The 22034-nt window shown below is 47.5% G+C and overlaps 1 protein-coding gene across 2 annotated transcripts in view; it reads right to left on the bottom strand.

Moving 5' to 3' along the window:
* Positions 1-21700, bottom strand: part of LOC144119139 (uncharacterized) — a 60356-nt gene extending 38656 nt beyond the window's left edge. For both annotated transcript variants that reach the window (XM_077651838.1, XM_077651839.1), the window contains exons 1-7: positions 21517-21700; positions 19948-19960; positions 17899-18035; positions 12228-12353; positions 10118-10231; positions 6353-6445; positions 5622-5720 (exon numbers count right to left, since the gene is read on the bottom strand). In XM_077651838.1, the coding sequence (XP_077507964.1) occupies positions 5622-5720; positions 6353-6445; positions 10118-10231; positions 12228-12353; positions 17899-18035; positions 19948-19960; positions 21517-21547 (613 nt within the window). In that variant the 5' untranslated portion in view covers positions 21548-21700. The remainder of the gene's footprint in view (positions 1-5621; positions 5721-6352; positions 6446-10117; positions 10232-12227; positions 12354-17898; positions 18036-19947; positions 19961-21516) is intronic.
* Between the last annotated feature and the right edge of the window lie 334 nt (positions 21701-22034).

Raw genomic sequence — 22034 nt, 5'->3', positions numbered from 1 at the left:
AAGGTAGGCTTCACGCTGCATGTGACTGCTATAATCTACATGCGCTGAAATGTGGTCCACCCTGCCAAAGTCGTGCAGTAGCTCTGCTTCGTAGCGGTGGTGCAGCAACAGACTGCGAATATCACGAAGAGGTAACACCGGTTTTTACGGCTCACTCTTCGCAGTGCTTACTGCATGCACTTAGCAAAAACGCGCCCCTGTTTTTATACCTTATGCTTTATTTATTCTGCCGGTTTTTTTTTATATCTCACGGAACAAAATTGGAACTTTTAGCCCCGCCTTGAGGGTATAACGTGACAGCGTTAGGTTGATGTTCATATCTACGGAATTGGTCATTCTCTAGTCTGCATTCGCAGATCGGTGGCAGTTGTCGAACCACTACTGGCGCAGCGGCACAGTGGTTCAGCGTTGCGCCACTGCCTTGCGATGGCAGGGGCTCCCAGTGGTGGACCTAGTGCTGGCCAGGGGCTGTGTCACGTACCGCTCTCTATATCGCTCTCAGGTTTGAGAGCGTGACGTCAAAATGATGGCACCGCAAGACTCCAGCCCCGGAATCAACCAATTATCAGCAAGGTTGCATTGGGCTCCGCCTCGGAAGCATTTATTTGCACGACAAGGGAGCGTTTTCTATAACATTTTGCTGCAAAGACGCAGTGAATGAAATGAACAATCTTTTAGTTTGCTAACAAACGGTGTGTTATACTCAACAACTTGAAGCAAAACAACAAGTTTTCTTCATTTTTATAATTAAGTTTACTCTTCAGTCACTTTTGCTGCCGCAAGGGTACGCTGACGGCGGAAAAGCAACTGCTAAGTGGCGTTAGCTACCACCCGATTTAAAGGATTCAACCTTATCCATGCACTAGGCCACCCTACCATACACCCACATATCCATCCATCGTGAACATGGCAGCCAGAAAAATAAACAGCTGATTCCGCGGCTCTCCTGCTTTTTTACACGTCGTTTATAATCAAGGTACTGTGCGGATGTCTTAAGTGCGCGCAAAAATCTGTTTGAAGGCAGTGATTGCTATAGTTCTGTCGAGATTAACTTGCAAGGAGCGCTCGGCTCTCAAATCCACGCAGGCCACTTTAGCCCGTGCTCTCGGTCGGCGCCTATTATCGATGACCGTGTGACGGCTTGTTCTGTTGGTTTTTCTTTACACAATAGCAGGCAGCCATGAATCATCACACAGAAGCAACTGCCGACAGATGGGAGCAGGTAGGTGCAGCTGCTGATAGCTTGCTCTCATATTGCGAGAAATGAGAGCCGACACGCCAGGCAACAATCCCTTTTCTGCCTCGTAACCGATTCCGCCCACATCGGGATAGACATGGACGTTCCACTCGTGTTGCTGTTACGCTCGGTTGATGTTCAGTTGCAGCGGTAGATTTTTTTTTTGCCTGTGCGAGATGCACGTATTGTGATGTTTATGCTCCATTTAGTTTATTTAGGGAGAGTGGCAGCACTTTATTTGGTAACTTTACTATTGTCACCGAAGATAGAACGACCTTTTTCCACCAAGGTCATTTGCTGATCTTCTAACTTACCAGGAGTCAATCAGGGAAGTAGGTTGCTTCTATGGCTTGTGTAAAGGCTTGTGCAACAGGGCAGAAAGTTGAGCAAGTTGAGCGTTCGCCGGTATGCACCGCCTGAATTTTCCACAATGAATGTGTATAGAGGCAATGTTCAAGTTTGCTTATGATCCATGAGAGTGAAGCGGTGAGGAGGCGATAGGACGGGGCAGTGGTGTACAATATGTTATTGCATTTTGAAGAGTAGGCCGAGTAATCGCATTGGTATCGCTGGGTTTGGCGAGGGCAGTGTGTGAAGGACTTTACACACTTCTGATAGCTTCTAACAACATGCACTTCCTTTCAGCTCAGAAGAGCACTTGGATTTTTTAAAAAATCTTGGTCCATCTTAGCTGACACACGCTATATGCAGGCCCTTCCAGTAGGAAAGGGAACAACCGTTTGTACAAAATACAAAGCATTTAAGTTGAAAATGATTAGGATAATAAATACCCACAGGAAAATTAGATTGAAAACATTTACACTTGTCACATATTATGCGATAACATACGGAGCTTGTCGGGTGATTGGCATTGTCACTGTCTCGCGTCATCATGGACAAGACTTCATAGCCTTGTGTTATCGCAAACAAAGCTAGGTGTCAGTTATGGGGCAATTCCCGAGTGCTCAAAATTCCCAAAATGGAGCTGCCTGTATATTCTTAGAGCTGTAGAACATTCCCAGTAACGCTGTTGCATGTTTTGTTATTGTAAAACAGCCTCTACTCACACACCATCTCCTTGACGACGTGTCTGTGATGTTTACACATATTTGTCTATCAGTGAAGGTGTTCTGGTCATTCAGCAGTCATTGTAGCCACTGCACCTTACAATATTTCTTATGCATTGTTGTAGAGCGTTATCATTGCAGTAGGTACAGTTTTTAGCACCTAGTGAAACCCCTAGCCAAATACCATCAAGCAAGAAGTTTAGCGTTGGTATTTACACATCTTACATGTGCCAAAATGATTTCTAGTCCTGAAAATGCATTATGTACAATGTTCTATGAAGTTCTTATTGTACAGGTAGCCTCTGTATGAAAGAAAACAGGCATTTCGATATCATTTTTTTTCTTAATTGCATTTGAAAATGTCAATTGGTGATTGTACATCAAGGTAAAGTATGCTTTTATAAACGCTGCCTCTTCTGCGATAGAAACACTCGTGTGAAATGCTGTGCCTAAAAAAAATAAACGCCATTATTCAATGTATGATGCACTAACAAAAAGCTTTGGTGGTGCTTTTTGATTCCAATAAGCATTACAGACATTTTGTGCCCTGCTCCAGCACTACACATTTGTTTTATGCATGTTCGTCACACGGGTCACAGGCGCTCCACCAAGCTTGAAGGTGATAACAGGGAAGAGGCAAGTTGGCTGACATAAGCATTGGCAAAAAATGTGCACAATGATGCTTTTCACATATTGGGCGAGCTGCTTTAACGCCTTTTCCGCCTTCAGGAAGAGACTGCAACACGCTGCTGAGGAACTGGGAGGTATACTGGCAAACACATTGTCAATGAAATGGCAGCCGGTGGGGACACTTGTTTTTCACTGCAGGCCGCACACAAGTTGCCCAAGGGCGGAACCACATCCCTCAGTTGCTCACACACTTGAAGTCGTGTGTTGTGCACTGACACGAAGTAATGACAGTGGCAACCGGAACAGTGGCTGATATTACTCTCCACGCCAGCATGGTGAGTCGTCTCTAGACGGTAGAGCTTCCACCGCAACTGACGCTGCAGCATCCTTAGGTAAGCCTGCCTCTGGAGACGGGTCGTCCTACAGAAGCTGAAAATACAGTAGCGCGTTGCTCTTCCATAGAGGTAGGTGAGTAGGGATCCTGTCTCTACGAGGTAGCCAACATGTAGAGGTGGTTCGTTGTTATCTAGGTCAGTGGCAGTGTCGCCTGCACCCTCTGCTGACATGGGTGCATGCAAACAGAGGCTGTGAAGTGTGGCACGCGCTGCGACGATGCAAACTGACCACTCCCACTGGCAGTAGTGCGTCCGGTGCCTTTGCAAGCACCAGACGCGACTTTTCAGTGCACTGACACAGCGCTTAACCAGAAATTGCTTGAAAGCATGTGGCGTGTTGTAAAGGCCTTCTGCTGAGTTGGGTCTCTGGTGCCACGTCACTGGCGCAAGCAGCCATGGCTGCAGTGGGTAGACATTGTCTCCTGCATAACAAAAATGACACAGTTAAGCATGTCTTTTCTCGGTAATCTCAACAGCATTACAGGAAGCTCTACTATAAAATGGATACTCATGCTAGGTGGCCCGCAGCCGGACAACGCATTATTGAGGTGTACAAGTGAGCACTGCTCTAAGGTCAGACTTTTACAATCCTACTGATTTAAATGATGTGCTACGATTGTCTACATAACACAGGTGCAGTCAGGTGCATTTTGCCTTGGTTTCTTAGAAAGGAAATACCATATATTTAACAATGTTATATGTGTCCTGTATTTCTCCGGCAATTATAAACAAAAGGGTGACAATACACTGCATCATACTGTAACGTGATTGCATCGGTGTAACTAGCCAGTCTGATTCTCATAGCTTTAGCAGATCCGCGTAAATGCATAGCGCTGGAGCTCAATATCTGCGACTGAGGTCACCCGACGGTTGACACGGCTTTTTTCCTGCTGCTTACCCAGAAAAAACTCACCGTCGTCTAGTAGGCTTTCCTACGACTCGGTGTGCCACCAGACGAATGCGTCGTGGAAAGATCCGGGTCAGCTCATGTTCGCGGCCAGAATGCAGATGTTCACGCGACAGATCTGAGGAAAAACACGCAGAGCACGAGGTTACTCTCGTTGCCGAGGCCCGCACTTGTAGCTGAACTCATGCGGTCAAAGCAGTGGCCGAGGTCTACTCACTATCATGTTCACAGCGTGGAATCCCTTGCGACTTGTTCGCAGCACTGCCTCGCGGCTCATTGATGGCGGTGAGTGTGCCATCGGCGCACCCGACGACGCCGGAGATGCTGCCGCGGCAAAAGTTTAAGGGAAAGAAGCCCTCCTTCGCCCCCGCTTTCTCTTCGGGTCTCGCCGGAAAGTGAACACACCCCTTCTGCGGCACAACATTCACAATGGTCCCCGCCACCCGCTGCAAACACTTGCTCAAAGTCGGTTGTGCTACGCCGACGTTTGCTGCATTTCCTACGGCGCCTTGAAACCCACCGGTTGCGAAGAAGCGCAGCGCGCACAGCACCTGCCACTCCACTGACAGAGCACTCACTCGCACACCTTCCAATTCAACGGCGAGTTCGTCGCATAGCCACCCGGCAGTCTCCTTCCTAAGTCGAAGCGTCTAAATAACTCGTCCCGCGCGTAAAAATCCACATGCACCCTCCTACACCGTTGCTCGCGCGGCCACCCGCGTATACGACGATATTAAGAGCCGCCATTTTCGCTCACAACGATTGCAAGCGGTTTATGCACCTTTTTCGCTCGAAAGTTTCAGCCCGCATAATTAGGTGCGCAACGTCATCACTTCAGCCATGTTCACTACGTAAATAGCAGCCGCCGGTGACGAAAAAATTTAATATGTCCACCGGCCAATGCCGACCAATAGCAGCGGGGAATATGGCGGCATTGTGAGCGTTTTAGTCGTGTTTTAGTAATGAGAGAGGTACGTAATACGGCCCAGGTTCCTCTTCCCGAGCAACCTCCCACGACAATCATTAATTTAACTGCCCCCTCCCTAGGTGGGCAGGTTGTGGGCATGTTGCACGGTGGGCAGGTTGCAAGGCCACGTGCCCTACGTGGGTCACCTACCCGCTAGGGCGCTTCTGTGGGAATTTTTTGTGGATTTTTCGGTCACGCTTTATGACGCCGACGACGACGTCGCAGTTTCTGCCACACGGGCTCCTTAACGCTGTCGCGTTAAAGGCGATGCCTAAGATGCAGAAATTTTCTCCAATACCGGCGCAAGTAGGAAAACGCGCACTTTTGCTTTCAAGCAACGACAGTTGCTTCAGCGGAGCGCAGTTACCATTCCGGTGCGAGACGCAGAGACCAGCGGCCTCCTCCGTGCCCCACTCACCGCACATGCAGTCGTGTTCGAAGCAGCCGTTCGAGTCGGTCGGGGCGTGCGGAGCGCATTGTCTTCCCGCGGGGCACCGGGCGGGGCATATCATCGGCACTGCGTGCATAAAAACTATTCAACCGAGCGCATCGTGCTTCTTCGGACCCGCCACCATTCTTTCGTTTTTAGGTAACATTGCGAATGCTTATGAATTGCGTTTTCTCCTGACTTATTCTCCTCCAACAAAATCATAAAAGCTACCATTAAGGGAGCTTTTCTTCTCTTGCATGAGTTACCTTTGCGACTAGAGGTAGGTAGAGGAAGAAACGAAGCGTTTGCATAAGTTCGCGTGCACATGCTATGCATTTGGACTGAGCATGTTGCTCTCCCCGTCACATATTTTCGTAAGTTATGCTGATTATATTGCTCTTACTGCCAGTGAACCATTTTATTTGGGTTGTGTCACATTTTTACGCTCTTCATATTTCTTTTCTTTTTTTACTCTCATAACTCGAACACGACTTCAGAGCCCGTTGAAAGCAGACGCGGCAGAACGGACTGGAGGAACGCGGAATAACTAAGCTAAACCCTGCATTGCGGAACAACTGGCCGCTTGCCGCCGCTGCGGAATGAAAAGTGGAATACAGCAAACTAGTCCTAATTCCTGACGACAACCGAATTCACGATTGGTTTGGAGATGAGTTTATGAAGCTCCCCGAGAAGACGCATGCATTTGCTAGGCAAATTACCGCATGTGCATCCCAACATGGGGCAGCCGTCAGGTCCAGCCGGGCTGTTAGGGTCGCATTTCTTGTCCACTGGGCAGTCCTGGGGGCACGTCACTGCAAGTAGCAAAGAGCGAGCTGCCACTTACGTAAACGGTGAATAAAGCAAAGACCGGATTTTGCTTTATGGCTGTTCGTGTTAGCTTTTCTAAACGACGTAGTAACAAATCTCCAGTAACTATACCCTTCTGTTTATATGCCGGAAAATGTTGTAGCGCTGAATTTTTCAAGACTTCCGTGTCGCAAACCTCGGAGTGCCGGAACCCAACTTGAAAACCTCGTCAATTGCCCGACAAAGGACTCAGTATTTTCTGAGAAATCGTGCATGAGCTCGAACTGAAAACTTTTTCCGGGCGGAAACCGGAATGAATATGCGAGACTTGATGACTACAGCGCTCGTGAACACTAAGCGAGTCATCTCAAGAAGTGGGTTAAGCAATCAATGTACGCACACACTTCTCTGCTAATGTACAAAGTCGTCACATTGACCAAAGCACCACAGATGATCGACAAAAAACCCACCTCACATTTAAGCGTAGTAAACAGAACCAGCCTATACATGCAATGCCAGGTTTATCGGTTGCGGTCATAATTATGATCAGCTTGGATAAACGCAGCAAATGTTCGTTTGTTTTTTTTGCCCGTGCTTTAATTAACGATCCTTAAACGGCGGTACACGATCTCACTCACGGCCGTGTAAACAAATATTCGAAGACCCCGCGTTCAGCAACGCATTACTGCCACTCGATCCTGAGACATGTGGTTATGAACCCCGTATCCTTTAACGAACTTTTGCTCTCATCAAAGTGGCAATCAATGCACAGTTCCTGTGGCGCACTAAACCGTTCTTGTCGCATTCTACACAACACAGTTATGGACAGACTTTCGAGGAATACAAATCTGCTGAAAAAAAAGTTATTTCTGCTTTACCTCACTGCCAAATTTAGCTTGTATAAGTTTCAGTCGATGAACAATATGTCCGCTTATGCGGCTATGTTTTTCATTGACCTACTTTGCCTTACCACAGAGAAATAAATTCTTTTCCACGAATCCGAATACCGCAAAATTTCTTAGACTGCACATTCCTCTCGGGCATCAATGCCGCCCCCCTCCTCTTCCCTGACTGGCTGCATGCGCTGTAAAATGGCGCAAATACACCTTCCACCGAAATCTCAATCTTTTTTACCTCGATCTCACTTTATATTAACGAAGCGAAATTGAATACACGCTTGGCATTTACACAGAGGTCCATATTTTGGAATTCCCATTAAGTGGTTCCAAACATGCGCGGCTGTATCTGGGCGTGTTCTCTTGCTCCAAAAAAAAAAAAACGAACTCCCGATTCTCTTCGTTAAACTAAATGCGACGTAGGTACGCTGGAGACAGTATGTATTGGTCATTCGCATTGGTTACATACGCAGGTTTTAGAGCCGATGTAAGCGGCAGCTGATGGGACGCGGTTTCCGCCTTTCCACTTGGCTGCAGCTGCCGCGAAACCGGTTTTCCTCCTTCACGAGGACACTACAAGCTTCCTCCAGGAGAATTATCGGATTTTTTGCTTGTGACGCTCCTAAATGCTAGCGCACGAAAAGGAGAGGGGGATGTTCCTCTTACCACTTTATCACCAACAACCCGTCGCCTGTCACTATCTCTTTCTTTCTTCTTCCACTGGCATTTCCCTCTCCAACAAAAGCGGGGAGGAAACTTTAACCTCTCCACTTCGTCACCTGCCAACCATGGCGGGTGACAGCTGACAGGTGGGGGCTTCATCCGTAGACAGGACGGCTTTTTCGCTAGCGAGGTATCTAGTGCTAGCGCACTAAAACAGCAAACGCTACCGACACCTTCTGTAATCACGTTAGCTTAGGGTCTCCCACCGCGTTTAAATCAAACGCGATCGCCTTTCCCTGATTTTCAGTGCCCTACTATAAATCACGAGCATCTATGGCACAGTTCTTGTCCTAGACAGGCTCATTTTCAATAGCATGCAGCACGATTAGCCCCCAAAAATTCCCTGGTAGCATTCCGACGAGCTTCTGTATGTGTGCGCGGCTAAAATTTCCTCTCGTGCTCATCTTACTGGGCGTACGGTGGCGCCACTTAAAGGCACAATAGAAGCACTCCGAGAGATTCACTATCATGGCTGCTGCTTGTTCGAAAAAGACGTATGGTCCCCGAGAAATTTTATTCTTCCCATGCATTTCGCCTTCCCAAGTGACTGGAAGTGTACTCATGGGCCCTTACGTTTGATGAAAATGCCGTGTGCTCCTTGAGCTTCCGTTTATTCCTTTTTCCGAAAGAAACTCTCTTAAAATAACAAAATGCTGGATACTTTCTGATTAGCATGTTATACGAGACTTCCTTCAGTGGTATTGCTTCACGGTTATCGGCCTCCTATAAGAGGCCCTTAAAGGGAAGCTATAGGGTAGGCCTAAATAATTGATTGGTTTCCCTGACACGATAGCAAATAAGTCATCTGTACTGAAATCAGACATTTCATTCGCGAGAATATTGCGCGAAAGCGAAATACACGTGGCGACACCTGTCGCGCATCCCTTCTATTGAGCGTCGTGATTAGTATATTTCGCGGGCCCTGATTGGTTCGTCGCTTTCTTGTGCAACGTTTTCGCTCGCAATGGGCAACCAAGCACCGTTGTAATACGATGAAAGCAGCGCGGTAAGCGATGCCAAGAATGCGAGGAACCTTATAACTAAAACAGCGCAAAACAGAAAACGGACAGAAAGACGAGATACGAAGCAGGAACGCTCATCCTCTTCCTTCGAATTTTGCGCACGCAGTCAGCATGTAGCAGTTATAAGCCGAAAATACCGAACCGGAAGCTCTCAACGGCATTAACTTTATCACGCCTCTGAAATGCCGGGCACCTCCAGCTAAACACGCCGTAAAAGTGAAGTAACCTTCCTCCGGTTGGGGGCCCGTGAATCTAGAAAGATGCCAGTCATTTTTTTCACGAGTTTCCTAGTACCGCATCCACCTTTCTGGATAGAAAAAAAAAACGAAGGGTTCATTCAACCGTGTCTGAGCATTCCTTTCCCGTAGACGTTACTGTTGCTAAGCCAGACGGACTATAGCTGCTAAAGCGTACATTGTAACGCGATTTGAATGTTATTACATTCGTTCCAGCTGAGCGGGAGCAATGATATTTCCTAGCGCAATAGTAGTAGTAAGTGGTTTATCAAAACAATAATAAAAAAGGAAGGCAAATATTTTTGCTAGCCCCGCCATCTGCCATCGATAGTGAAGCACCTGAGCTGAGGAAAAAGAAATAAAGGATAGCAGGCAGAATGGAGAAATGAAATGAAAGAGCTGAGGGGAGAGGAAGAGAGGATAGGGGGAGAGGTAATATGCACAAAAACAATTTGCGCGATAATAAATATGCGCACGACCTGGCGCGATAGACATTTATTTTGGATGACATTGCAGGACAGGGTTAATAAGGGGATAGCTAAGCGCACATTCTTCATATAGGCTTCTCGCACAAAAAAATACCTTCGAGCACCTTCATCGCATTAGGCTAAAAATGACCCTCAAATAACGCCTCACTGTGCCGCACATGAGCATCCTGCTGCTTGCCGCTGGCGCGGTAACCATGTCCTAAAGCGCCATTTTGTTTTCTTCAGGACATGGACTTCCTGTGCACAGCGATTAGCAAGGCACCTCGGCCGAGAAAAAAGTCGTGCCGGCTGCGCCATTGCTTCCACACTGACCGCATTGACAGGACGGCAGATAGCAGCCGTGCTCGTCCAGGGGCGAGTTGAAGTGGCACACCTGGCCGGTAGCGTTGCAGGGATTGCTGCACCCATACGGGGTGTCGGGAGTGTCTGCCAAGGAAGAAACCGGAAAGGGGATTAAAGAACTATAGCGAAAGCAGTGCAAGAGATGGTGGAAATATTTTTCCGCCCATGTCTTAACCTTGCTCGTTCACGTCCGTAGAGAACTTCCGCAAACAGTCGGTTAATGAGAACTTCTTTAGCAATGCCAAAGCATTAGATGCTTGATCGACACGAAAACCCAGCGACGGCCAAAAGCTCGCGGCGATACAAAAATCGCGATTGGATGAAACGGCGGGGAACTACGAAATGTTAACTAGTAATAACACTAGTACTTACATCTGCACCAAGTAGAAAGGAATAAAATAGAATTTAAAATAATTTGTACAATCACAATAGAATTTAAATATCACTGGAAAATAAATTGGACAGCTTTTCACAGTACACGCGCGTAATTTCCTTGAGTAGCCCCGCACACAAAACGTGAACAAGACAGGTGAAAACCTGAGTGCCCCTGGTAATTTTAACTGCTCATCGCATGTGCCTCTCATGGTCATTGGACGACGAAAGTGTTCCATATTGGAGCGACTTCTGAACATCATACTTTTTAATTGTCAGAAATAACAACTTAAACAAACTTGCTAAACAAATTGTCTTCGTGACGTCATGCGCACTGTCCTCGCAGGGTAAGCGTTCTCCGAATGAGGTTCCGCAAGTTTGCGGCGCTTCAATCCCGTAGAAACCGCCGCAGGGCACATGCGCTACGCAGTCAGTAACGAAGTTTTTGATGACCGACTATTTGACACAAACACCTTCATAACCGCGGCACAGGAAAGCGGTGGCCTAAAGACTGACGTTACAGAAAAGGGCAAGAACCAGGAAACTGACGTGTCTAGTTATGAGTTAAACGTGCCCGATGCACATGCATTGTCTTGCTGCCCGGTTGGTGCCATCTTCACTACACCTTTACTTGCCATTTGAACGCTGTCCGGTGCTATGCTACTTGAGCTGGTATTTCTTGGCTCGCTCTATTGTGTATCACTTACGTAAACTAGCTCGTCTTGTTACCCCGTGTATACGCTTCTGAGCCCCAAGCTTCCACCCCACGTCACAACAAAAAAACCGGCAAATCGCTGAATGGCATTACGAAAAAAGCTGTGCTGTACGTCTGTGGTTACCCACGGCACGCCTAATTTCATTTCATTTCAATTTATTACCTGAAAGGCCCCAAAAGAGCGGTGTTACATAAGGGGTGGCAACAATTAAAAGCACAGATTCACAATAACGGGAACGTTTTTACATTTTCAGCGGATTACTAGGCTGTGGTGTGTTTTTGTGTTGGATTTAAGATCCGATGCTGCACTTGGGCTCCGAGGCACGCCGTAGTAAAGGGCTCTGTATTTATTTATTAGTTACTAATTAATTTATTTCAAATACCGCAAGGGCCGTCGGGTGAGAGCTCCTTAAAGTGCGGGTTGCTACAATATGAAACGGAACGAATTTTGAGCATTCAGTTAATGATTACTGCATAATTCTGCTTCATTTTGTGTTTTCCCCTAGGTTTATAATATCCAAAAGAAATTTCCAACTTCAGTAGAGAAATAACGAAGAAATGTGTTGTTTTATGGAAATTTCTCGTTCTATTTTTTATTGGAGGGATCTGAAAATTCACACCTGAGAGCCCTCGTGCATTTTGAACTTCCAAGCGATAGAACTTCGCGGTTTCCTGTTCCTGCAGCAGTGCAACTTTTGTTTTTACTTCCAGTTAGCTTAAACCATTTATTGAGACGATGCGCACATCGGCGGCGCTACCAATTCGCGATGGGGTTCTTAACGTGCACTGACATCGCACAGTACACGAGGTTGAGGACCGAAATCGGTGCATAGGGAACCTTCCAGAGGCATAAATTAGTCTGCAAACAGCGGAACGAATTGTCTCATATTCTTGAGACTGACACTGCTTATCGAGTCTGTGTTAATGTCGCAATTCATACAGGACCAAATCGTCGATGTGAGCGTACGGACGTTTGTATGGGACGATACGTACAGCAGTGACAGTCCTGGACGAAGCAGCCATCGGCGTCTCTCTTGGAGTCGGGCTGGCAGACTCGCCCACTGCCGCCGCAAGGGTTGGTGCACCTGCCTCCAGTGAACGATGTCTCCGTCTGCGGTTCTAGAGGGTGCAGATAATTCACTCACGGGTTTCTCGCTACGTATCAAAACAATATGCAACGTAAATTGCTCCAATTGTAGTGGAGGTTACGTCTATTGCGGTGAGAGGCCGTCCTCACTGGTTAGCTTAATTAGCCGCATTATCACCGCTTATGTACTGATTTCATCGCCCGACTTAACTCTCTGCCGCCGCAGAGCCGCGTTTACCTTTCATGGAAGCAAATGTGCTATTCTAGAAGGTAGCGGTTATCTGGTCCACATTCAGCAATCCTATGGGTCTCTCGCGGTCGTCGCTGTCAGGTGCTCACTAATCTCGGCCTCTGTATCTCTTTATTCAAGACGGATAACCAGTGACCGTAGATGATTCTATATATCTTACCGCCACGAAGCACACGCAGCTGAGGGCAACAAACACATTTTCAATCTATCATAGCACTTGTTTTGCAATTTTCCTGGGGGTGCATCCCTTAGCCTTCCTATCTGATTAGCGCAATATAACAGCAGCGGCGCTGGAGGCGACACTTTGAAAGAAATTTGAAGCGCGAGAAGAATATGCAGGGCCGGGTGAGAGAGATATGCACTATAGACCTATGTACATTTCTCGCTCATTGAACTTCCCATTCGCCGAAAAGGAGTTCATGCAAGGCTACCGGCGTTAATGCCACTTTAAACGCCATCAACAACGGTAAACGAGAAAATGATTTACAGCGAAAGGGCTCCGTGACCTCTAGGAGTCTGTCAACTTTGCGCGAATTTAGGCATTTTCGCCGCCTATTATGTGACAGCAGCATTCTGCTACAGCATTCTTACACAGCACGTGCATTATGAAAACTCTGCAAAGCAATATATTCTGCTTTTAATGCGACTCTAGTGAAAAGTGAAAAAGGCAATTTTGCTAGTGCTCTGTAAGATGTTATTTCAAAAAATTCTAGTAGCACGTCTGGTCGTCTAGAGCCGTTAGCGGGATTTTAGGCTTTTGGGAAAAAACAAGATTGTTAGATTTTTGGAACAAGAAGAAAAATTAACAGGATGGTCAAGAATACTGATGCGACAAATACGCGATTGGAGAAACATTTACCTTCGAAGATAACTTTGATAATTTTACTCTACAGTGAGCTTTTACTCTGAGCCGAGGCCTCACACATGCGATTGAATGGTTTAGAGGGTTAAGGTGAGCGGAGGTGGGTGGCGGTTATGGCGGGTGGTTTTAGGGCGGAGAGTTCGGCAGACGGTGGCGACGGATGGGTGGATGGTACCCTAGCTACAGAAGGGGGCAGTTTGAGAGTAACTTGTGCTTGGTGCTTTGGGGGAGCTGGCTTTCCCACTGCAACTTCGAATTCGACTGAGCCGTCGCCTCTTGTTCCGCTGCTGCACGGGCTTCCAGTGGGTGGTGTTAGGGTGGAAAGAAGGGTGCCGCTTCAGGACGGCGGAGGCCTCACTCGCCAGGGCTTGACACAGACGACGCCGGCATTTTCGCCAAGTGCTACTTTGCTGCTCTCGCAGCAAAACTTCCCAGCCTTGTTCGGTGTTTACTGTAATGCTGTGGGGTGCCGCCACGGTGGCTCAGTGGTTGTGACGCTCGGCTGCTGGCCCGAAAGACGCAAATTCGATCCTGGCTGCGGCGGTCGCATCTCGATGGAGGCGAAAGTCTAAAGGCCCGCGTACTGTGCGATGTCAGTGCGCGTTAAAGAACCCCAGGTGACAGAAATGATCCAAAGCCCTCCACTACAGCGTCCTTCATAGCTTTAGTCGGTTTGGGGTGTGAAACCTGATAAAACAAACCAAATTTTGCCAACTTGTGGGGTTGAACCTCCCGAAGGGGCCCATGGGTTATGAGAGACGTCGCGGTGGAGCGCTCGCTTTTAATTTAGACCACCTAGGGTTCATTAAAACGTGTTGGCAAAGCACATTGAGACGGGTGTTTTCGTATTTCACGCGCATTTAAATTGGCCGCTATCGAATCTGTCACCTTGGAATCAGCAGCCGATCGCCAAAACCGCTGAGCCATCGAGGAGGGTTAGTTCGTCGTTTATTGTAGATCCCTTAAACCTTCCGTAAATACGTCGTATATCTATAGCGGCCCTGTACGAAGAGAGTTAGCGATCAAACCAGGACCAAAGAAGTGAGTGCAAAGTGCGCCAAAGGAGCCGGTACTTCTGCAGCGTTCTCTGTCGTTCTCTGTGGCGGGTGTCACTTGCGACAGTTAGCTGTAATATGTCGTCTAGCCTTTATCAACCTCGCCAAGTGACTTGCTTGCTCTCTGACGCATTCGGAACGTTTCCGGAAGCATGTCTTCGACGCAGATTTTCTGCGAATTAATGCAACGCTGAAAGTTCCGCGACTGCAATCCAAGGTATTTCATGCAATAGGAAAACGTAGCCTTCGGTAAAGGGGTACAAACCAAAGCATTTACGTGTCGGTGCATTTGCAGTTAAGGATTCCTCCAAGCGCAGTAATCATAAAAATGATCTCAGAATGCTAGAGTCGGCTTGACTAATCGGCTACGTGCCACTTTTTGAGGCTAATTTCGCTAACGGTAATCGCAAGCCCGAAGCGTCTGCGCATTGTTACATTTTACCGCTACATTGTCGTGATCACTCGAGGTCGGAAATCTCTGACACGAGGAGAAGCTTTTTTGCTAGCGGCTTTACCAACCAACCGAGCGGAGCTTCCTACATCCACCTTGTGTTTCTACCTCCAGATATTTAGAGTGGCTTGAGACCCAGCAGCTCGACCACCAGATCAATCAATCACCACATAGGCGTCTCACCTCAGAGGAAACGAATATCTTACCGAGCCTTTCAATTCACTAAATCCACCCTACCGAACACCAGAACTCCTGCGCTTGCTGCAGTGCTAGGGCGACACTCCTTAATATATCAGGGGGGTGCCAAGTTGGACCGCCAAACTCACAGACACTGGACAGGTCACCCGAGGAGTGGGAGTTACATGCAGTACAACTGAGCAGCGTCACCACGGGGAGCCAGCGAGCGCTCATCCAACTGGTGCGCTCATCGACCAAGGCCACTGCGCTCCTAAACTGAGGACTGCAGCCAGCAGATTAGACAAAGCCTTTTATTTGGTCAACAAACGTTTTAATGCGAAAGAATTACTAGTTCCATTACGATAAAAGCTGGCGGTGTGTGAGCTCGCGCGTATGCGTGTGTGTGTGTTTGTGTATGTGTGTACTCGCCGATGTAACACAAAATGCCAGCGATGCCGAGAAAGTTAGGGTGATGTCATCAGGCGGCAGATGGCGCACACAGCAAGCCGAGCGTCGCCACTTCTGACAATCCTGTACATCTAATTTCTCTATATAGGTATACTCACCACTGGCCGACCTCCTTGTGGCGCCAGTTTCCCCAACATTCGCACCAAAATTATGACGCCACCGTTTGTCGTACAGCATTCTAGGGTGTCATAACATTTCTCTTTGCATTTAGCTTATATGTGCTAGTCAAGTTGGAGGGTAGCGGGCAACAGGGATTCGAACCTACGACATATGCGCCTTCAATTGTACGCCTTTCCAGATTTTCATATCAAATTGTGCTGCAACCGTTCGTCTCACAGCGTTCCGGTTGTGGTCATACGCGCGCGCGCGCGCGCGTGAGTGTGTGTATGAGTGTGTATGTGTGTGTGTGTCGGGGGGAGTCGTCACTGCAACCAGGGAAAGTAATGCTTTCATATTCCCTGACGTAAGCAGTCATAAGTGTCTCTGCCGAATTTTTTCCTCCTCCCCCTTCTCCACACCGCACCGGCAAGCACCCTGTAAGGGTCCCGTCACATTTTTTGACAGAGAGGCGTTTTAACTCTATTTCCGCTCCTATAGGCGTAATTTTATGTCGATTTCTGTGCTGATGGTGGTTACTGAGAACCCTGATAAATTACCTTCCACTTGTCGGCGGCAAGTGTGTTCAGGACGTTTGAAATAAATGTCCACTTAATAGACGAAGACTGAACAGAAAAATTACAGCCACGACGGGGCAGGGGCGTGAAAAGACGACCGGTCGTTTGTGTCTTTTCTTTCGGTATTCGTCTGTTACAATTATTTCGCCGTTAAGAATTATTTAAAAGAAATTCAGTTAAAACATGCTGGTGCCATCACAATTCTCGGTTAAAGCTATATATGGCAATTAGTGAGTAACTATGTGTAAAATAAATCGAAGCGCAGCCGAACGGCAACAAAGGAAAGCTACAATGTTTTCTGTTTACTTTTTATTTATTTATTAATTTGCTTAGACATACTAAGGCCTTTTTTCAAGAGATTAGCAGGGTGGGTACATATCCATAAATGCACATGCATAAAGGCAAAAAAATATCAGTAAATTACTTTAGGTGTCTTGGAAATCATCTTAATGACTTCTACGTGACTGCTTCGTTAGTGAGGCTATTCCAGTCAAATGTAGTTCGTGGGAATAAGGGTAGTTAAAGGAATTAATTCTTGAAATTAGGGGCATTATTGTTTTGTCATCGCGCTGCGTTGTTTTATAACCGGTCGAGAAAGTGAAAATAGCAGATGTGTCAATATTGTAATGTCCTGTTATCAACAGAAAAAAGACCTTCAACCTTCATATGCGATGCCTCTCACTTATCGACGCGACGCTACATGTTGAAGAAATTCAGTGATTAAAATACGACCGTGCTTATGTAAAATAAATCTTGCTGCTTTTCGTTGGATGCGTTCCAGTTTATTGATATTCGATGCGCTGAACGGATCGCATAATATGACTGCATCTTGGAACGTTAGATGGATTGCGGTTGTGTATGCAAGAGATCGTACAGTTGGTGCTGCTGATTTTCTCTAAAACTTCGGAGTTTCAACAGAAATTAGACCTGGTCAGTGTATCGAAATCAGGACCACCGCCTGTCGGGGGCAATCGCTCTACCAACAGTACGGCTGGCAGATGGCAGGGCGTCGCCAAAGTGGATAACTCGAGTGGGAGCGGTGTTAGGCTAATGATTTAAGAGAAGCCCCAAGTTGGGAGAGGTTTAAATTAGAGAGTAATTACTCAATGCAGCCTCTGTATGCATAGCTGCGCTAAGGTGGATGATGATCCGCAATTTCTTCCTAAGTGAAATGTACTCTACATTTGTGACTTCCTTTAAATGCATCGAACTGACAGTCCTTCATTGGTCTTTGAAATCTTAAGTATGTACCCTACACTCGAAACACGAATTGCTATATACGGCCATATTCCCCCCTCAAAGCATATAAACTTGTTTTAGTTAGCAATGAAAGGAGGCTTATAAACTTGGCACCAGTAGTCTTGAGGTTAGCAAATACTAAAGATACTCGGTTAAAATCTCCCTAACTGCAAGAAATTCGTGTTTTGAGGAGGTAATATGTGTCTATTGCCAACCGTAAGTATTTTGTATTTTTAGTCCCGAAAATCAACCTCACTGCTTGGGCAGCATACCCTACCCATATTAGGAGTGCACTAAAGGACCATTTACTCCGTATTTACTCCCTTATAGGACAATTCGTGGTTAGAGTATATCTAAACACGCTCTCGGCATCAACGGTGAGCGTAAGCTGGCGTACCTACCAGAAGTATGCGCGGAGGGCCTGTTCATGAGGAACACGACCAGCAGGACAATGACCACGATGACGACGATGGAGATCACGCCGAAGATGAGGTACACCACGCCGTCTCCTTTTTCCCCGCTGTACTCGACACTCTCCCTGCAGCGGGCGGGTGGCAGGGGAGAGTGCAGGGCTTTGTAAAACTAAGCCATGACTTAAAAGCGCCATTTTTCAGTTATTGTCAACGGCAGAAACCGTGTGGAATCGTCCTTTACTCGCACCCACTGTCCCGATCGTGAGTGTGCTAACCGATACCAGATTCCAAGGGCCAATATCCATTTCATTTGGTCATGACTATGACGTCAGTCATGACGACAGAAGCAAAAGGTGAGGAAGTCAATGACTAATTGCAGGCACGGACATAATGGTCGTGGCACGGCCATTAGACAACACATCCAGTCCGGCCTCGCCACAAGGCCTATGCTTCACCACCTTATGGTACAATCGCCGCACATCTGCTCTTTTGAGACAGGATTAGCGACAGTAACCGTCGGCATCATGTAATGACAATGAAACATGGGCCAAAGTCTTCCAGGCATCGGTGATTGGCAAGCAGGAAACCGCTCTGAAACTTCGCTAGGTTGAAAGCATTCCAGCCCTAGAAATGTTTTCCTTCAACAGATAACACCAGAAAGCGGCCGGAGCACCGAAATTATTCTCATTATAGAGCCATGAACTCTTTAAGCTTGAAGAATTGTCTTGTTGTTTATGTTTGCTGTAGTCAGTGAGGAGGTACTGGGATTAGAAGAATGTTTAACTCTTTTTGTTTTTCACTTTTCAATTGTAACTTGCACCCTCTCATATCTAGGCACTCGAACTAAGGAAGTAAAGGAAATATTGTGTAGTGCAGAATCTCTGGATCATTGTGCTGTTATCCAAACGGACGCTAAGCGCTATGCTGCGGCTTAATAACACTTATTGAACATAGCTAAGAGACTGAAACACTAAGTCAACAGCAAGGCAAAAAATGTGTCTGCTTACACAGCTAGAGAACAGAATCAGCACGGGAAGTTTGGAATTTAGGAAACGAAAAAAAAGTGACAGAGTGCTTGCCACCCTGTTACGCGAGAGCTGTTAAAGCATTTAAAGTCTGCAATATGTTGAGGCCGACAATACAACTGCAACTTCGCATCTGTATACTTATAGAACGCACTCTTTAGTTTTCCGCACGCCCTTTTTCCGACTAGCTCTTCTCTTCAGCGCGGCACTGCTTCACAGCAGCTGCTGCAAATAAACCGCGTAACATTCCTCCGCTCTCCACACTCTCCCGTTTTCCTCCTCGGCAACTACCTTCCCCACTGTTCCCCTCGTAACCATTCTCCAGCTACGCCTTCCTACACTCTCGCCATACCCTGCTCCTTCCACGGTAACTACCTTCTGGTCGGTTCCCGTGGTAACCAACCTCCAATTTGGCCTTTCGACGCTTCCAGCGTACCCTACTCCTACCAAGTTAACCACCAACCGGAAGGTCCTGTAGTGGCTTAACCATTCTACGGTTATGTCTTCCGACGCTCTCACCATACCCTCCTCCTCCCACGGTAACCACCTTGCCGAGGGTTCCCGTGGTACCCTCTCTACGGCTGCGCCTTCCTACGCTCTCGCCATATCCTCATCCTTCCGAGGCGACCCTCCTCCTCCTCCTTCCATGGTAGCTGCCCTCCGGGCGTTTCGCGTTACAACCACCCATCGGTTGCGCCTTTTTACGCATTCGCCGTACCCTCCTCCTTCAAGAGTAACCACCCTCCGCTTGGAAATTCCTCCGCTCTTGCGATACCCTCCTTCTTCGGATGATTTCGATGGTAACCACCCACTGGCTACTCATTCCGCCGATCACTTCACAATCTATTCATCAACGGTAACTGCCTTCTGAATGGTTCCCATGGCAACGCACCCATCGGTTACGGCGACTAGTACTACTATGACGCGAAAGCCAGGAACGGGCGCTTAATAACTGTAGCTGAAAAACTGTAAACGGATATGTGAAGCAAAAAAGAAAGAGAGAACAGCTTACCCCTGTTGTTCACCTGGAAGAAGCAAGAAAGAAATTAAAAACGCGAATCCTGAGGATGTTCACAGCGCATATTTATTACTGGGGATGCTCTCAGACCAGCTAAATCAAGGCTGATCAAGCAGCGTCTCCAAAAGCTAAGCGACGTTCGCGGCGAAATGAATGTCATTCACCAATACTGGTGGCAAGACAGAGAGAGAAATATTCGGTGCAGCAATTTGATCGCTGCTTCAAAACGGAAACAAAAATCACAGCACCGAATCCACTTTAAAGTGGTTGAAACAAAATTCATCAAAAGTCCCTAATTATCGTGTCTTGATTTTGATATGGGTCACAGCGCACTCAGAATAGGCGAGAATGTTTCCCTAACTGACCAGCCACGCTAGGCGTGCAGCTGGGCACGAATAATAGTTTGGTTTATAGGGGTGTAATGTCCCAAAGCGACTCAGGCTGTGAGGGACGCCGTAGTGAAAAGCTCTGGAAATTTCGACCATCTGGGGTTTTTTAACATGCACGGAAGTAGCACAGTACACAGGCCTCTAGAATTTCGCCTCCTTTATAATTCGACCACCGCGGCCGGCATCGAACCCGCGTCTTTTAGGTCAGCAGCCGACCGCCATAACCACTGAGCCACCGCGGAAGCCCGGGCACACATAATGGCTTACCGCACCCTTTCTGCCAGCCGGTAGTGCCGGTGGTGTGGAGGAGAGGTTGTATGGCAGAAATACCAAAGGCCGCGACGTTGCCTTCGTTACGAACATTATTTCGCTTCACAGGCTTTCGGCATAACCAGGCGTGATTGTGTGCAGCAGTCGAGTCTACAGATAATTACAGCGTGGCTGCAATAAGCCTTGAAATAGTGTGCCCAAGCACTATATTTTTCTGAAAACCTTCTCTTTTCAACAAATCTGCCGCCTACAGGTCCACATACTCTTGTTCTGCAGCGCAAGCGGCTGTCTATAAGTTTGCAGCATTCGTTATTGAGGATACACAATGACCGAGTTCCTGTGAATAATGCACCGAGAGTTGGTTGTGTCTACAATTGGTTTTATTTCCCTTATCGCATTAGTTCAGGTAGTCTGTCTCACTTCGATGCGAGAAGAACTCTCATGTGCACCGCCGCCGCCGTAGAAACGCAAGATGCTGAACACCAGCTGCAATAAACGATCTGTAGTTTGTTCCAGTAGTGCACTTAGTGATGTGTGCCCTGCTCACCAAGCGTGCACGTAGTGCGTAAGAGTTTATTCATATCAGTGCTTCAGGATGCTTACTGGCTAGCAGGACTGTCTAAATTAAGAAACCTTCGCATAAGCAACTGACATTTACCTTTGGCAAAGCGTGGAACGCGGAGGCGGATAACCGACACTTAAAGGAGCATCGTTGTCCTGACAGGCAAGAAAGCATAACCCCGAAAAATCACAGCTGTTGTTGTTACAGAAGCAAGGTTGTCGCGTGTTTACAGGGAGCCTCGGCCACTTCAAGTGTGGGCAGGACTTCGGAACTGAATGTATGCATGCCACGTGGAGTAGAAGGTAGACCCTGACACGCAGAGGAACAGGGCTGTCCGCTCACCGCTGCTGCCGCCGCCTTCGGAGGAGGACATGATGCTCGTGGGTGAGCCCCCTGGGGCCCAGGTTTCGCTAAACTTCTTCTTCCTTCTCGGCGGTCAACTGAAATTTGGGAAGTCGCGGCCGTGGGGGCTGGGGGCAGCCCCTGTGTCTCGCAACCAGCTGCGGCGAGGCGAGCTGGCCCGACTCTTTCGACCTCTTCTTTGCCGTCGTCTCTTATCCGACCTCGCTGAAGGAATGCATGATGCGGCATAGGCCAGCGGCGACTGCTGTGTTGCCTGGTGCCATAGAGTTGCATAAATAACTTAACAAAGGGAATAAACTGTACTCTGTGTCTGCAGCATGAAATAGAGGAGAAATTATTTTGAAGTCACGAAGGACGCACCATTCAGGGGCGTCGTGCAAGGATTCGGTGTGGCGCGCTGGACATTGCTCGAAGCCTTACACTCACTAGTGGCCAGTGCGTGCTTTTCAGTCGCACTCTGTGTTATTGCTTCTGCGCAGAACAGCGTGTTATACCTC

The sequence above is a fragment of the Amblyomma americanum genome, chromosome 2, assembly GCF_052857255.1.
Source record: "Amblyomma americanum isolate KBUSLIRL-KWMA chromosome 2, ASM5285725v1, whole genome shotgun sequence".
Taxonomy (NCBI): domain Eukaryota; kingdom Metazoa; phylum Arthropoda; class Arachnida; order Ixodida; family Ixodidae; genus Amblyomma; species Amblyomma americanum.
This window is presented reverse-complemented; position numbering and strand designations above follow the sequence as displayed.